The 18038-nt window shown below is 42.0% G+C and overlaps 1 protein-coding gene across 2 annotated transcripts in view; it reads left to right on the top strand.

Annotated features, from left to right (window-relative positions):
- The window catches only part of WDR6 (WD repeat domain 6), a 370840-nt gene that overhangs the window by 77035 nt on the left and 275767 nt on the right, over positions 1–18038 (top strand). For both annotated transcript variants that reach the window (XM_044078749.1, XM_044078750.1), the window contains one exon: positions 12742–12877. In XM_044078749.1, the coding sequence (XP_043934684.1) occupies positions 12811–12877 (67 nt within the window). In that variant the 5' untranslated portion in view covers positions 12742–12810. The remainder of the gene's footprint in view (positions 1–12741; positions 12878–18038) is intronic.

Here is an 18038-nt window from a genome sequence, read left to right as displayed (position 1 = left end):
ATCCTCATCTGCTTGTTTTCCTTCCAGCAAAAGTCATACTGCAGAAACTTGGAAGTTCACAAACTCTGTCCCTTCAGTCTCTTCATGATATAAAGGCTTATCCTTTTCAGCAATGTTTAACAGGTGATCAGTCTGTAGACAAAAACTGCAAACTGGAAACTCCCTCTCTGTCGAAAATGCTGGTGAACGTCTCAGAGCAGATGCAAAGACAAAATCTCTTTTCACCCACTTTGGAAGTTCCTGATACTGCTGAGCTGTTCAATACCGACTATATTGAGAATGGCCAACAAAATATTAACAAGTGCTTGTCATAGTACTTTTATGAATATTTAAAAGGTCCGAATTAAGTCTGGCATGCCACTATTAAATTGAATTAACAGGATGTACACAGACAAACTGTACAACTGTATATTCGTATAATGAGATTTATTGAAAAAGCTGACCACACACTACTGTGAGATTATAAACATTTTCTTTATAACACAGATGGAATACTGTCAGACACACTGTACTTCATCAGCTGACTTGGATTACAAAAATGTCCCCCACAAAAGTCTTTACAACCATTTTTATGGTTTCAAAACTTTGTCCTTGATGAAAACATTCTTTTCCTGTATTGAAGCCTTCTTTGTCTGTTTTCTTATCTCAATCCAGAGAAAATCAGTCCCTTCAGCAAGGTGAAATGTCCTTTCATTGATAGGATAGTCTGTAACTTTCTCTGCTGTGTTAGCCATGCTCATCCAGAGAAATCAGATGTTCTTCGTATTTCACCTTTGCAGTCGTTACATTTGGGTAATCTGCTGGCAGGTTCCCCTCAGTCGGCCTGAATAACAAAGTCTTGAGTCCTGCGTCGGTTGCTGTCTCCTCTTCCATGACGTCAGGTCGTCTGGTATAAAACATGCAGCCGACGCCATTTTATTCAGTCTTTCTTGCCGCGCGGTGCCCGAAGCAGAAGCAGTTCGCAAGTGCCGATCGGCCAACTCCTGAAATTTTTGCATTTGAGTTTCAGAACCAAAGTCTTCAATTAAAGCTAAGTACTCCGTTGGGGAAACTTTTTCTTGCTCCTTACCGATGTCAGTAAAAGTTAATAATTGCATTACTTGTGAGAAGCAAATACCTTATAAGGATTTTCATTTGTACTGTATTCCTTGCCTAGGCCCAGATCATAACGTGCCTTGCTGTCGGCTTTGTGCTAGATTTAACCAATGTACTATTAAGCGTCAGAATATTTTTGCTTCAAAATATTTTGGATCCAGATTTAATTACCCTGAAATGTAGTCAGATAGCAATCCGAATACCGAAGTTTACAAAAAACGCAAAGAAAGACAGAGACAGATCGTCGAGGTCCAAAACCGACAACGAAGCTTCTCCTAAGCCAGTCGCCGGTTCGCCGGTACTCAGTGAGGTGCTTTCGCAGCCCCTGATACCCGGTACTTTTGAGTCGCAGGCCTCTACCGAGACCCATGCAGAGTCCAGTATGCCACGAGATTCTCAGAGTATTGAACCCGTGGATGTCTCTCCCTTGGATGGGTCCAGAGCCGCTGAGCAGGCACCGGCTTCTGAGGGTGTTTTCAGGCCTCAACATTTTTATATAAAACCGACGCCAGCTTCAAAAACAAAATCAAAAACAAAATCAAAAAAAACAATCCAAGTGGGGTTAATGCTCCTAGTAAAAGCACAACAAAGTAATACTGAAAACGAATCCCAGGAGCAAAGCAATGAAGGGCATAGAAACGATAATACCAGTTCCCTTAAATGTCTCTCGTACTGAATAAATCCACGGAACTCGAGGTTTGTCAAACACAGAAAAACAGTTTAATTGGTGCACACAGAATCTCGGTTAGCGCTTTCGCTTCACAGCTTCATCAGACCAATCAATCAATGACCAAACTATCATTTAAATAGGAATAAAAGCGGGAAGTAAAAAATATATTTAAAGGTAAATGTCCCATTTAACATAATACTCCATCAAAACTTATATGTTGGAGCCCATATATACTTCCCATTCACAAAAAAGACACTGTAAGCAATCACTCAGTATATATAAAAAAACGTTCACATTACTGCTTACACATATAAAAAAATATATGAAAATAATACAGCATCATCGCTGCAAAGCTTAATAATGATAATAGAACTTCAACAATTATTAAACATATTCTGAGCACAACCAAATCTGCACAACCCATGATTATTATATTTTTTTATATGTGTAAGCAGTAATGTGAACGTTTTTTTATATATACTGAGTGATTGTTTACAGTGTCTTTTTTGTGAATGGGAAGTATATATGGGCTCCAACATATAAGTTTTGATGGAGTATTATGTTAAATGGGACATTTACCTTTAAATATATTTTTTACTTCCCGCTTTTATTCCTATTTAAATGATAGTTTGGTCATTGATTGATTGGTCTGATGAAGCTGTGAAGCGCGTAACAGATTCTGTGTGCACCAATTAAACTGTTTTTCTGTGTTTGACAAACCTCAGTTCCGTGATTTATTCAGTACGAGAGACATTTAAGGGAACTGGTATTATCGTTTCTATGCCCTTCATTGCTTTGCTCCTGGGATTCGTTTTCAGTATTACTTTGTTGTGCTTTTACTAGGAGCATTAACCCCACTTGGATTGTTTTTTTTGATTCTGTTATTCAACGGCTGTTTTGATCCGTGTGGGGGCATGATGGAAGGGCGTTTCGAACAAGTTGAACTTCCGTACGCTGTACAAGTGCAACGTATGGGTGATACATCACGCCCGGCTGTAGACCGATTTGCTGACTGCTTACGCCACGATGTCAATCCTCTGGAGGGCTTTGAGTGCAATGAACGGTCAATGGTAAATGGCGAAGAAGAGATTTTCGATAGAGAGAAACTACGTATAGCCATGGAGAAACTTGAAACGGACATGTTTAAGCTGAAGAGACTGCAGACACAGAGGCAGCACTTCGATGTGTGTCTACAGCGGAAGCTGGTCCCAAGAGGTCTGAGGGTTTTGAAAATGCCGACCACGGCTATGCTGTATCCTGAACTACTTTATGAGTGGCAGCAGCTGAATTTGGAGGTAAGCCTCAATTACATGAGGTTAATGAATAAGTTTTTTACACCAATTGAAGAGACTTTAAGGTTGGACATTCAACAACAGAGGACTGTGATATTTTCTCAGTTTCCTGCTTCGGCAGTAAATGATTGTTGCCATGTGTTATTAGATACTGTTACCCAATATGAGAAAAGACTGTACAATCAAAAGAGGGTCAAGCTACAAAGGGACACTATGGACTTTAAATTAGGTAATATATTCACTTGGCCTCGAGTGAATAATGGCCAGAGCAACATGGCACGAAGTCATGAGACTGTTATTAACCTTGATAATGTTGTACGTGCTGCCACGTCTGTTGCGAATAATGTCTTGTATGATATGTCTGTTGATACAGTTGATAATGTGAATGTTGCCAGTAATGATGTACATGTGGAGGTGGTTAATTCAGTAGATATAGTGAATGATACATCGGCTGCCCACTGTAATACAACAGGAGATGTGGTAGTTGATGGTGTTGGTAGAATGACGGTTCCTAGTAACTCTGTACCTCCGGATGGCCCATCAGTGAGGAAGAAAACGGGCCTAGGGAGGGGGGTAACCAGTAATTCTGCACTTCCAGTTGGTAATTTATCACGGGAGAGTAGAGATGCTGTTGAGAGGGTGTTTGATTCGAAGCACCCTTTTCCAATCAGACCGCTCCCGGGGGAAGGGAGGAAGCGGTCGGAGAGCAGAGGGCGTCAGAAGAGGAAGTTTTCCCCAGACCACTCTCAAACTCTGAGCATCAAGAAAATGTGGGAATCCAGGAAGAGGGATTAGTTTTTAACTTGTCCTCTGTCACATTAACATCTGATGAGATGTATGTCTTGTCCAAAGGACTCTCCTTTATACCCACTAGTTTTAGTGCATTGGAGGAGATTATGAGAGATTTTAAGATTTTTGTACGCAATTTGTCTCTGAAATTGGAATTTCAAGACTCCACATGTTGTGGATCACTTAGGAAACCCAGTACGTATACCCCACCATTACTGCCTCTTTTGGCAGCATATAGTAGATTGGTGGAGGATGACTTATATAAATTATGGTACAGTGATGGCAGGCGTAGCAGGAAGGTATACAATTTGAAGTATAATCAGAGAATGGCCCTACACAATTTACGCAATAATCCAGACATTATTGTTAGACCAGCAGACAAGGGAGGTGGTGTGGTTGTATTCGATTCTGATAGATACAATCAAGATATGTATCATATGTTAAGTGACCAGAAGTTTTACACTCCCATATCCCTGGACAGAGTGAAGACCATTAGTGATGGTGTTCAGAGTATGTTAGTGGATCTTTCAAGAAGTGAGATCATTGATAAGAAACTATTTGAGTTCTTGCAGGTCCTACATCCCTTAACACCGGTCATTCAGGGCCTTCCGAAAATTCATAAAAACACAGTACATCCACCGTTGAGGCCTATAGTAGCAGGAAGAGGTTGGTCTACTGAACCCTTTTCCATTTATGTCGAGAGTAAATTGAGACCGATTGTTAATGACAATCGATACATCTTACGGGATACCAAACAGTTTTTGTTGGACCTTTATGGGTTTTTGGGCACCAATCGGATAGAGGTTGATTATGTTTTTGTTACAATGGACATTCAGTCACTGTTCACAGTGATACCCAATTCTGTGGGAGTTGAAATGGTGGACAGGTACTTGAGAAGGGTTTCAGGTTATAGTGCCAATGAGATAGATTTGCTTATGGCTTTTTTAGAAGTGATTTTGGAATCCAACGTGTTCTGTTTCACAGATAGGTTATACCTCCAACGAGATGGCGTAGCTATGGGCACCTCGTGTGCCAATAGCTACGCCAGTCTGGTGATAGCTGAGTGGGAGGTGAATGAAATGTTCCAGAATGATTTATATAGAAGGCATGCTTCCTTCTATAGGCGTTTTGTTGACGATTTATTTTTTCTGTGGGATGGGTCTGTGGATGGTTTGAACACTTTTGTTGATGAGATTAATGGTACGACTAGTTTTCTAACGTTTGTAATGGAGTTCTCTGAGGTTAGAATTCCGTTCTTGGATGTATATGTAGAGAAGTTGGAAGGTGGCTTTATTAACACTGGGTTGTATAGAAAATCATGTCACAGGAATACTCTCCTCCATCGGAGCAGCATGCACCCGGGCTATATTTATAAGAACATTGTTCGGGGTCAAGTGATGCGAGCTTCGAGGTATAATCCCAATGATATATGTTTTAGGGATGAGTTAGAGAAGTTGTCTGATAGATTCAGAGAGCGTGGGTACACTGAGGATGATTTGACTGCGAGTGTTGTAGACTATGAAAACATGAGAAGTGAGAAAGCTGCTCCATACTTCTCCGATAGTTTTACACAACCAGATAATGGTGATGTTGGTGCAAAGGGTAATTATAGTGGAGCTGTTTGCCCAGTGTTTTATACTAAAGATGTAGGGCGCGTGAAAGATGTTATTAGCGCCCATTGGCATGTTTTATCCGTGGACCCTACTATTAGAAGAGTGTTAGGTGACAGACCGAGGTTTGTGTACAAGAACAAACAGAATTTGAGGAAGTTATTATGTTACCCCAAAGTCCCTATGGGCAGTGGTCTGGAGGGTTCCACTTTCACATCTCCTTGTCACCATTGCAACTTTTGTTCATACATTGAGTCCGATCCTATTTTTATACATCGTAGTGGTTTTGGGGAGTTCAGAGCACGCGCTGGAGGGGACTGCATGTCCACGGATGTGGTCTATCTGGCCACATGCGTTATGTGTTCCGCATTCTATATAGGCAAGACCAACCGGTGTCTTAGGGATAGAATGCGTGAACACATATACCATATCAGGATAGGTACACTTACCAATGCTTTGGCCAGGCATGCCCATGAGTCCGGCGTTGACCATTCCTTTAGGTTTAGGATTCTAGAGAGGTTGTATGGTACACATCGAGGGGGTGACATCTCCAACTTAACAGAATCCAAAGAGAGTTACTGGATTATTAAGTTGAGATCAGATATGCCACCGGGTTTGAATGGGAGAGCACCCATCAAACCGTTTCTTAAAATGAGGAGACTTAAAGTGTGAGGACCTTGAGTTTGTGACGTATTTGTGTTCTGTGTCACTACTCTCTATATATATACTTATTTGTTCATCCCAGAGGATGAATCTTTACTAGTCTATGTACATGCTCATATTTGATAACGTGAGTTTTTTACATGTTTGTCCTATGTATATGTATTAAGTTATTTCAATTATTCATGGGTTGTGCAGATTTGGTTGTGCTCAGAGTATGTTTAATAATTGTTGAAGTTCTATTATTATTATTAAGCTTAGCAGCGATGATGCTGTATTGTTTTTAACATATTTTTTATATGTGTAAGTAGTAATGTGAACGTTTTTTATATATACTGAGTGATTGTTTACAGTGTCTTTTTTGTGAATGGGAAGTATATATGGGCTCCAACATATACGTTTTGATGGAGTATTATGTTAAATGGGACATTTACCTTTAAATATATTTTTTACTTCCCGCTTTTATTCCTATTTAAATGATAATTTGGTCATTGATTGATTGGTCTGATGAAGCTGTGAAGCAAAAGCGCTAACCGAGATTCTGTGTGCACCAATTAAACTGTTTTTCTGTGTTTGACAAACCTTGAGTTCCGTGGATTTATTCAGTACGAGAGACATTTAAGGGAACTGGTATTATCGTTTCTATGCCCTTCATTGCTTTGCTTCTGGGATTCGTTTTCAAAATCAAAAACAACTTCTAAGTCTAAATAACTGACGCATGAGCCACGTGCTCAGGCCCCTATGCCTAAAAAACAGATCAAAATGGCTGAGGACTTAATTACCTTGATCAGGGGTTCCCACCCCTCACCCCACCACCCCTGCCTAGAGGACTAGGCAAGACACTGACTATGAATCTTCATATCAGGTTTCTATTTCTTCTGATCAGGAATTTTCTATACCACCCTATGAGGATTCATATGCAGAAGAATCCATCCCATCTGCATCTCCTCCTGAGGATTATTCTTTTGGAGAAACCTTGCATACTTTAAGGGAACATTTTCATTGGGAGAGTCAGGATTTCTCTGAATCAAAAAAGAGTTCTTAGGGATTTCCTTCTTCTTCTTCCTCAGCATAGGTCTTTGGCTATACCTCCTGTATTAGACATTGTTGATTATGTGTTTTCAGAATCAAGCATAGCTCCTGATTCTCTACGGCTCCGAGTAAGCCCGACAGATATTACAGGGTTCCTGACTCCCACAAATTTCTATTCAAAAATCCTGCTGCTGATCCTGAAACTATCTCACAGGGTCCCAAAGGTGTAAAGGCCTCTACAGCCAGAAATCCTACCCCCTCTGATAGAGATTCCAGGGCGCTGGATAGATGGGGAAAAAATGTTTATACGTCTGCAACCTTGGCAATTGGGGCCTTAAACTGCCAGTTTTCATATGCTTAAATATGAACAGCATGTTATTGGTTTATTGAAACAGAAAATTATGTTGATTTCTGATTGTGTGGAAAATAAAGAATTACAGGAGTTATTGCATGCAGCAGAACAGGTTAGAAAGCATACTTTGCAATGTGGTTTTGATTCCTTGGAGGCCTCTTGCAGGGCCGCAGTTACTGGATCTGTGATTAGAAGGCATGCCTGGCTCAAGGAGCAAAATCTTTCTGATCATGTTAAAGCTAAATTGTTGGATGCCCCTTTACAGCATGATACTCTGTTTGGTAATAAGGCAGAAGAGGTTTTAAAGAAAATGGAAGACAAAGCTAAATCTATGCAAACTGTAAAAGATTTCTTACAAGTGCAGCCACCCAGATTCAGTAGGCACTGGCCTACTAAAAATTGGTCCTTTCCTGTGTCCAACAGAGCCTCTCAAGGCAAATCCAGGTGCTCAAAAGGCTCTAGATACCAATCACAGGGTTCTTACAGGTCAAAGCAATGGGGTGCCTCCACCTCCAAATCTGGAGGAAACAAAGCACAACCCTACAGTAATCAGTCTCAATGACTTCCCTCTACCATCACCAATCACTTATCTTTTGGCAGCCCCCTTGGGGGGAAAATTACCCAGGACAAGTGGGTATTAAACATAGTATCCCTGGGGTACAGATTTCATTTCCATACTTTGCCAATTCCAAACAGTTGGCCAGATCTGCCACAAAATCAATGGGCAGAGGCTCAGAAACAAATTACGTCACTCATGGATATGGGGGCTATTCAACCAGTACAAGAACAGGAAAAAGGACAAGGTTTTTATTCTAGACTGTTCCTGGTACCCAGAAAAGACGATGCCTGGTGTCCAATACTGGACTTATCGATTTTAAACACGTTCCTGGACATTCCAAAATTCAAAATGCTGACTTTACAACAGCTACTGCCTATGCTGGGCAAGAACGCTTGGTTAGTGACACTAGACTTAAAAGAGGCAAACCTGCATATACCAATAAGGGAATCGTGCAGAAGATACCTCCGCTTCAAGGCAGGTTTTATGCATTACCAATTCTCTGCACTGCCCTTTGGCTTATCTACTGCACCCAGGGTCTTTACAAAGTGCCTGGCACCAGTAATTGCATTTTGCAGACAAAGAAGCATACACATTTGTCCTTACTTGGATGACTGTCTCATTCAAGCAGAGAACAAGGACACTTTACTTCAACATCTGGCGTTTGTAAAAAGGCTTCTAACATGCCTAGGGCACACAATAAATGAAAAGAAATCGCAACTGGTACCCTCTCAAAAAATTACATTCCTGGGTGCAAGCTTGAATACAACTGCCCAGATGGCATACCTTATATCAGACAAACAAAGGCAACTGACTACATACTTCAAACAGATGGCAACAAAAATCCAGTTATCTGCAAGACAAATTCTGCAGGCTTTGGGGTTCATGGCATCTTGCATTCTACTAATTCCATATGCAAGACTGCATATGAGGAAACTTCAATGGTACCTAAAAAGTTTATGGAGTCAACATTGTCACAGTCTGGAAACAATGATTCCTCTTATTCCCTGCCTACAACAGGAGTTTCTTTGGTGGGCAGAGACATGTCACCAAAACAAGGGACTGTCATTCACTCTACCCCCTGCCACCCAAACCCTAACTACAGACGCATCAGACTATGCTTGGGGAGCCTATGGAGCCCAAAACAAATGCATCTGCATATCAACCAGAAAGAGATGCTAGCTGTTCAGAATGCTCTGACAGCCTTCAAGGACTTACTTCATCCAGGACAACTACTGAATAAGACGGACAACACCACGGTTATGTGGTACATAAACAAGCAGGGGGGTACACTTTCCTACCCCCTTCGCAGACTAGCCATGGCATTGTGGAACACAGCCTAGACTTACCAAGTACATCTTCAAGCTCAATTCCTGCCAGGAAAACAAAATACTCTGGCAGACGATCTAAGCAGAAATCTTATGGACCCGCACGACTGGAAACTGGATCCACAAGTCTTCAGCATGGTAACACAGAAATGGGGGAGACCAGACATAGATTTTTTTGCCTCTCCCCAAAATTATCAACTGGACAAATTCTGCACAAGGACTTATCACAGACAAACATGGAAAGTGGATGCCCTATCCTTCAGTTGGAAAAAACTATCAGTCTACGCCTTTCCCCCTCTGCCTCTTCTCTCCAAGGTCTTACTAAAGGTCAGACAGGAGAAACCAAAAATGATCCTAATTGCTCTGGACTGGCCTCCCCAGCACTGGTTCCCAATTCTAAGGAATATGTCTCAACTCCCTCCTTGGAACTTGCCTCAAATATCTCATCTACTGTCTCAGCAGAACAATCAAATTCTGCACACTCAGCTCCAAACTCTGAACCTTACAGCATGGCCGATCATGTAATTATTCAAACAACACCACTCAGTAAATCTGTTATGGATGTCATTTTGGAAGCCAGAAGGCCTAGTACTAGAAAACTTTATGCTGATAAATGGAAGAGATTCTGTGCTTGGAACCAAGCACAAGGAACGGACACAGCAAAACGAAATATCCCTCAGATTTTACAATACTTGACTGAGATGCTTGACAAGGGCCTATCCTTCTCTTCAATAAAAATCCATGCCTCTGCCATCATGGCTCATTACAACACGGAGCCTCCCATCTTTTCTCATCCTCTGCTAAAACAGTATGTTAGAGGGGCCAAAAATTTAAGGCCTACCAGAAGATCACCAACTCCTGCATGGGACCTCAATTTTGTGCTGGAAAAACTCACCCTGCCTCCTTTTGAACCGGCAGCTACTGCGGATATAAAGTTTTTATCTTGGAAAACAGCTTTCCTTTTGGCAATCACTTCAGCAAGAAGGGTTTCAGAACTACAGGCTCTCATGGCTGTGGAGCCTTTTATTACATTTTACCCGGACAGGGTGTCCGTCAGGACCAATCTTTCCTTTATGCCTAAGGTGGTATCCAGTGTGGCTCTTAACCAAACTATTCACCTGCCAACATTTTACCCAAATCCATAGAACAAGGGGGAGCGGATTCTGCATTCATTGGACGTACACAGACAACTAAGATTCTACTTAAACAGGACCAAATCTCTAAGAAAGTCTGAACAACTACTGGTGGCATTTGCTTCAGGATCAGAGGGGAAGGCTATATCAAAGCAGACTGTTTCTAAGTGGATAAGCCACTGCATTCTTTTCTGCTACTTGCATCATGGTAAACCTGTACCCAAGGGAATCAGGTCACATTCCACCAGAGCTGCCTGTACCTCAGCAGCCTTTCTCAGAGGAGTTCCAACCAAAGACATTCTAGAAGCTGCTACTTGGAGCTCTGTTCATACCTTCACAAAGCATTATCATTTGCCTCTCTTCTCTAAATCCAGGGCAGGCTTTGCCACTGCAGTTCTGCAGGGCCTTACAGCTGCTCCTAATGCCATCTAGTTCCATCCTCCCATCCATAGCTCTGGGATTCTACCCAAATGTAGTGACTGCAACAGTGAAACACGAAGAACATAGTACAGTTGTGTACACTTACCATAAATGTAGATGTTCGAGTGTATTCACTGTTGCAGTCCGGGTTACCCACCCGCCATCCCCCTTTTCTGTAACTTCTCTTTCCTTCACTATACTCTAAAGCCTTTGTGGTATCCGCGGTGGTGATGCTGCTGTCTTCTGCTTGGAGACATGCATGAATGGGCGTACCTTCGTTGAAGGTTGTGCGTCAGGGCTGGCAACTCGGTACGTAAAAATCAACTGCTAATCATTAGCGGACCTGAGTTCCACTGTGGAGACCCCTAACCGGGAAAAGCCGAAAGTCACAGCAACAACTCTAAAGCCTTTGTGGTGTATTTGCTTTTAGATGAAGGTAAAGTTTATGTTGCTAAAAATGCATTTTCATATATTACTGTTTATTTATATATATATATATATATATATATATATATATATATATATATATATATTTTTTTTTTTTTTTTTGCTCCCCATTTGGGGCAAGAAAAACTGAATAAAATGGCGTTGGCTGCATGTTTTATACACCTGATGACCTGATGTCATGGAAGAGGAGACAGCAACCGACGCAGGACCCAAGACTTTGTTATTCAGGCCGACTGAGGGCAACCTGCCAGCAGATTACCCAAATGTAATAACTGCAACAGTGAATTCACTTGAACATCTACATTTATGGTAAGTGTACACAATTGTACTTTCTCAGGATGCCAAAATGTTCTTTCATCGATAGGATAGTTGTAACCTTTTCTGTTGCATTAGCCATTTCCATTTAGCTTGAATATCTGTGTACATTCAACTGTTTAGGATATCTCAACAGGCCTGTATTGTTAGTGCCATGTGTTACAAAAAATTCAGAAGTATAATATATATTTTTTGCTCCACACAAGCACTTTCTGTTAAGCCAATGCATCACATGCTATTCAAAAAATATATCACACTGTTATTATGATTACCAAACCTCTGTTACTTATGAAGGAAAAAAAAACAACAAAAACATTAATACTTTTTTGTTTTACACAAGCATATTCTGTTAAGCTAATCATTTAGAAACCCAGTGTGTCATACAAGCACATTCTTGGTATTTCTTCCTGCATTTGCAAGCTCTGTATTTTTTATGCTATTCCTAAAAAAAAAAAAAAAAATATTACACTGTTATTGTGAGAGACAGCGACTTTACCAATACATGCTGTTACTATAAGAAAAGCAGTTTTACCAAATCACATGCATGCCATTTCTATGAGGAAAAACATTTACTTTATATAATTCTATCAGCACCATGTTCTCAATTCTCACTGTTTGGAATTCCCAAGGTAGGATGCAGATGAATGTATCAGTATGCAGGCTGGGTGGTCTGTTTGAAGGGGCCTGGAAAATTACTTTTCTAAAAATTATTGTACAGTACTAGATATATTTGGGTATTTTTTTTTAATCATTTGAGTGACTATATAAAACACACAATTTATTTGTATAAAGCAGCACTTAAAACCTTGAGTTACCAACATAGCTAGTGAGTCTATAAAGCTTATCTCTGAGTTGTGGCTTTTTATGTTTGGTATATATGAAGGAAAAGAAAACAGCTATGTGATTTGCTGTTATGATGGGGAGGCGGGCTGAGCAATGCTAAGAAAAAGTACATGTTAACTTGAATCCACTATGTGTGTGTGTTAACTGTAACAATGGGGATGGTCATGCCTGCTGACTTATCCTTTCTGTCTTTTGTCAGATCCCTTTGATTATTTCAAATTGAAAAATCTTGCCAAGCGTGGCTGTCACATGTGTTACGACATCAGTAATGGAATCGGTGTTGCTGCTGTCACCCATTACAGCACTGGAATTTGTTGGAGAGCATCTCCTTGCAGGTATGTGTGATATTGCTTTATTCAGATCATTCTGTAATGTTCTTCAGTTAAGATAAAGTACTTCTAGAAGATGCTGCAATTTTCATAATCAGTCTGTGCCTGCAAACGATCTGATGTTCATCGTGTTACCCTGCTGCAGTCATCACACTTGGGTTATCCTGTCGTCAGGCGGTCCTGCAGTCGGCCGGATTTCCAAAGTCTTGGTCCGACGTTGGTTTCTGTCACCTCATCCCTGACGTCAGTGCGCCAGGGGTACATATACTGCAACCGACGCCATTTTCTTCAGTCTTTCTTGCCGCGCAGTGCCCGAAGCAGAAGCAGTTCGCAAGTGCCGGTCGGCCGACTCTTGAGATTGTCGAATTCGAATTTAGGACCGAAGTCTTCTATAAAGCTAAGTACCCCGTTGGGGAAACTTTTCTTGCCTCAGACCGATGTCAGAAAAAGTTAACAATTGTATTTCTTGTGGGAAGCAAATACATCATAAGGATTTTCATTCTTATTGCATACCTTGCCTAGGCCCTGATCACGATGTCACTTCTTGTCGTTTTTGTGCTAGGTTTAATAAGCGTACTATTAAAAGACGATTTGATTTTGCACAACACTATTTTGGTAGAAAATTTAACTATAACATGCCGTCGGAGCTACCGACTACCGGCGTGCACAAAAAGAGCAGGGACAAGGACCGACAGTCAAGGCCTAAACCCGATTCCGAGGCCTCGGTTGATCCGGTCTCCGGTTCTCCGGTTATCAGTGAGGCTCTGACGCAGCCCCTGACTACCGCAGTTCTGGAACCCGAGACCGCTACGGATATTTTGACGGAATGTACTAGGCCGATGCAGCCTTTTACTTCAGGCCCTTCCGACGATTTACCTTCTAAGGACGTCGGTGCTTCTGAAACGCCATCGGTTTTTGAGGGTGTTTTCAGACCGACGACTCTCACAGTCAAAACGTTTTCTAAGTCTAAGACTCCTTCTAAAGCTAAAAAGACTACACTTCAGTCTCCTGTTCAAGGCCCTATGCCTAAGAAACAGATGCTCAAAATGGCTGAAGATTTGATTTCTCTTATCAGGGGTTCACAGCCTCCTCCTGATAAAAGACCTAGGCAAGAGGAAGATTCTGCTTCTTCTGAGCAACTGTCTATTTCTTCAGATTCTTCTGAAGACCAAGACTATTCCTACTCTCCTTATGAAGATTCTGATGCTGAGGACTCTATTCCCTCAGCTTCCCCTCCTGAAGACTACTCTTTTGGGGAAACTTTACACACTATGAAGGAACATTTTCACTGGGAAGGTCAGGATTACTCTGATTCCAAGAAAAGGCTCAGAGAGTTTCTTTTACTCCCCCAACACAGACCTCCAGCCATCCCACCTGTTTTGGACATTGTGGATGATGTCTATTTAGAATCCAGTTCAACCCAGACTCTCTACCTCCTGCTCCGGCTAAGCCTGACAGATACTACAGAGTACCTGATTCCCACAAATTTCTTTACAAAAGCCTAGTAGCTGACCCAGAGACTATCTCCCAGGGTCCCAAGGGGGCTAAGGCTTCCGTGGCTAAAAACCCAGTACCTTCTGAGAGGGACTCAAGAGCACTAGACAGGTGGGGGAAAAAGGTTTACACCTCAGCCACATTAGCTATGAGAGCACTAAATTGTCAATTCCATATACTTAAGTATCAGCAATTTCTAATCTCTCAGTTAAAACAAAAGATAACCTCCCTCCCTCAACAATCTGAATTGAAAGAAGTACAGGATTTGTTGCACGCCACCGAGCAGGTGGGCAAACATACCTTACAATGTGGGTTTGATTCTTTGGAGGCCTCCTGCAGAGCAGCTGTCACTGGATCAGTTATACGTAGGCATACCTGGTTAAAGGAACAAAGTCTGCCTGATCATGTTAAAGCAAAACTACTAGATGCACCCTTACAGCAGGATGTTATTTTTGGAGTTAAAGCAGAAGAAGTTTTAAAGAAAATGGAAGATAAGGCGAAATCAATGCAGACAGTCAAAGATTTCCTACAAGTACAACCCCCTCGCTTCAGCAGAAACTGGCCAATAAAAAATTGGTCCTTTCCAGCCACTGACAGACCTCAGAGGGGTAAATACAGGCGCCCAAGGGGCAGAGGACAACCACAAGCCCAGTATAAACCTCGCCAATGGGGCACTCCAACCCAGAAGGGAGGAGAAGACAGGTCTCAACCCACCAGAAGGCAAACTCAATGACTTGCACCTCAACTGGCCAAACAAAGCTCTTTTGTCAGCCCCCTTGGGGGGAAAACTAGCACTTTTTGCAGACAACTGACACATGGTCACAAAGGACAAATGGGTCCTAGACATAATTTTACGAGGATACAGATTCCACTTTCACACCATGCCAATGAAAAGAGGAATGCCAAACCTGCCACAAAATCAAAGGGCAGAGGCTCAAAAACAAATTACAGCTCTCATGGCCATGAGAGCCATTTGGCGGGTACCGATTCAAGAGCAAGGCCAAGGATTTTACTCAAGGCTCTTTCTAGTACCCAGAAAGGACAATGCTTGGAGACCAATTCTGGACCTTTCAATTCTAAACACTTACTTACAAGTCCCAAAATTCAAGATGCTAACACTACAGCAGCTACTTCCCATGTTGGGCAAGGAAGCATGGCTGGTAACGTTGGACCTCAAGGAGGCATACCTGCATGTCCCTATCAGACAAAGTTGCAGAAGATACCTCTGTTTCATTGCAGGTTCAACCCATTATCAATTCTCTGCACTGCCCTTTGGCTTATCTACTGCGCCCAGAGTTTTCACAAAATGCCTGGCACCAGTAATTGCATACTGCAGACAAAGAGGAATTCAAATATATCCATACCTGGACGACTGCCTCATCCAAGCAGAAAGAAAAGACATTCTCTTACATCATCTGGCTTTTGTGAAGCATCTAGTAAATTGTCTGGGGTACACAGTAAACGAAAAGAAGTCAAAACTAGTACCCTCACAAAAAATGACATTCCTGGGTGCCAGCTTGGACACAATGGCCCAGAAGGCTTATCTTACACTAGACAAGCAACTACAACTGACTCAATATTTCAAGACAATGGCAACAAAGACCCAATTAACTGCAAGAAAAATTCTGCAGGCTTTGGGCTTCATGGCATCTTGCATTCTGATAATACCATTTCCAAAACTGCATATGAGGAAATTACAGTGGTACCTAAAAAGTGTATGGTCTCAACACAGCCACAGCTTGGCCACAGTGATATCTCTCATTCCCTGCCTTCAACAGGAATTTCTATGGTGGGCACAGGCATGTCACCTCAACAAGGGTCAGCCTTTCACCTTGCCCCCAACCAGGCAAACTATCACAACAGATGCTTCAGACTATGCCTGGGGGGCACACATGGCAGGGCAATGCATTCAAGGCCTATGGATTGCAGAACAAAGAAAACTGCACATAAATCAAAAAGAGATGCTAGCTGTACAGAAAGCTCTGACAGCCTTCAAGGATCTACTACATCCAGGACAACTTGCAATAAAGATGGACAACACCACAGTAATGTGGTACATAAACAAACAAGGGGGCACACATTCCTACCCTCTTTGCAGGCAAGCAATAATCTTATGGAACACAGCTCTGGCCTACCAAGTCCAGTTACAAGCTCAGTTCCTGCCAGGACAGAAAAACACATTGGCAGACGACCTAAGCAGAAACATCAAAGATCTCCACGAGTGGAAACTAGACCCACAAATATTTACAATGATAACTCAAAAATGGGGCCTACCAAATATAGACCTGTTTGCCAGTCCTCAAAACTACCAACTGGCAAAATTTTGTACAAGGGCATTCCACCATCAAGCTTGGAAAGTGGACGCTCTCTCCTTCATTTGGAAAAACCTGACAGCATATGCCTTTCCCCCATTACCTCTTCTCACAAAGGTTATTTTGAAGGTCAAAAAGGAGAAACCTCGACTGATTCTCATAGCCCCAGACTGGCCACGCCAGCACTGGTACCCGCTATTGAAGAATATGGCTCACAGCCCACCATGGATATTGCCTCAAATACCTCATTTGCTCCCGCAGCAAAACCAACAGATTCTACACAGCCAGCTAAAAACCTTAAACCTGACTGCATGGCAATTCTATTAAATATCCAACCAGCCCCTCTTTCACAAGCAGTTCTGGATGTTATTCTGGAAGCCAGGAGGCCAAGCACCAGGAAGGCTTACTCGGACAAATGGAAAAGGTTTTCTGCCTGAAACCAAGCTAAAGGCCAAGACACAACTCAGCCTCATATGCCTCACATTCTGCAGTATTTAGCTGAGATGTTGCACAAAGGACTTTCCTTCTCCTCAATTAAAATCCATGCTTCAGCTATTTCAGCTCACTACGACACGAATCCACCTTTATTTTCACATCATCTTCTAAAGCAGTTCCTCAGAGGGGCAAAAAACATTAGACCACCTAGAAGAGCTCCTACACCAACATGGGACCTCAACTTTGTTCTGGAAAAACTAACATTACCTCCCTTTGAACCAGCTTTCTCTGCAGACCTTCAGTTCCTATCTTGGAAGACTGCCCTGCTCCTGGCAATAACTTCTGCTAGGAGAGTCTCAGAATTACAGGCACTAATGGCAGTGGAACCTTTCCTCATTTTTCATCAAGACAGAGTTTCTCTACGAACTAATCCTTCCTTCATGCCTAAGGTGGTTTCCAGTGTAGCTTTAAATCAAACCATCCACCTACCCACTTTCTTTCCCAACCCACATGGGACCTCAACTTTGTTCTGGAAAAACTAACATTACCTCCCTTTGAACCAGCTTTCTCTGCAGACCTTCAGTTCCTATCTTGGAAGACTGCCCTGCTCCTGGCAATAACTTCTGCTAGGAGAGTCTCAGAATTACAGGCACTAATGACAGTGGAACCTTTCCTCATTTTTCATCAAGACAGAGTTTCTCTACGAACTAATCCTTCCTTCATGCCTAAGGTGGTTTCCAGTGTAGCTTTAAATCAAACCATCCATCTACCCACTTTCTTTCCCAACCCACAGAACAAAGGTGAGAGACTCTTGCATTCCTTGGACATTCACAGGCAGCTTCGTTACTACTTGGACAAAACTAAGGCTTTCAGAAAAACTGACCAGCTCTTTGTATCCTATGCTACAGCTTCTCAAGGGAGGGCTA

Source organism: Protopterus annectens, chromosome 7.part1 (assembly GCF_019279795.1).
Source record: "Protopterus annectens isolate FY-2018-M chromosome 7.part1, PAN1.0, whole genome shotgun sequence".
Classification (NCBI taxonomy): Eukaryota; Metazoa; Chordata; order Ceratodontiformes; family Protopteridae; genus Protopterus; species Protopterus annectens.
This window is presented reverse-complemented; position numbering and strand designations above follow the sequence as displayed.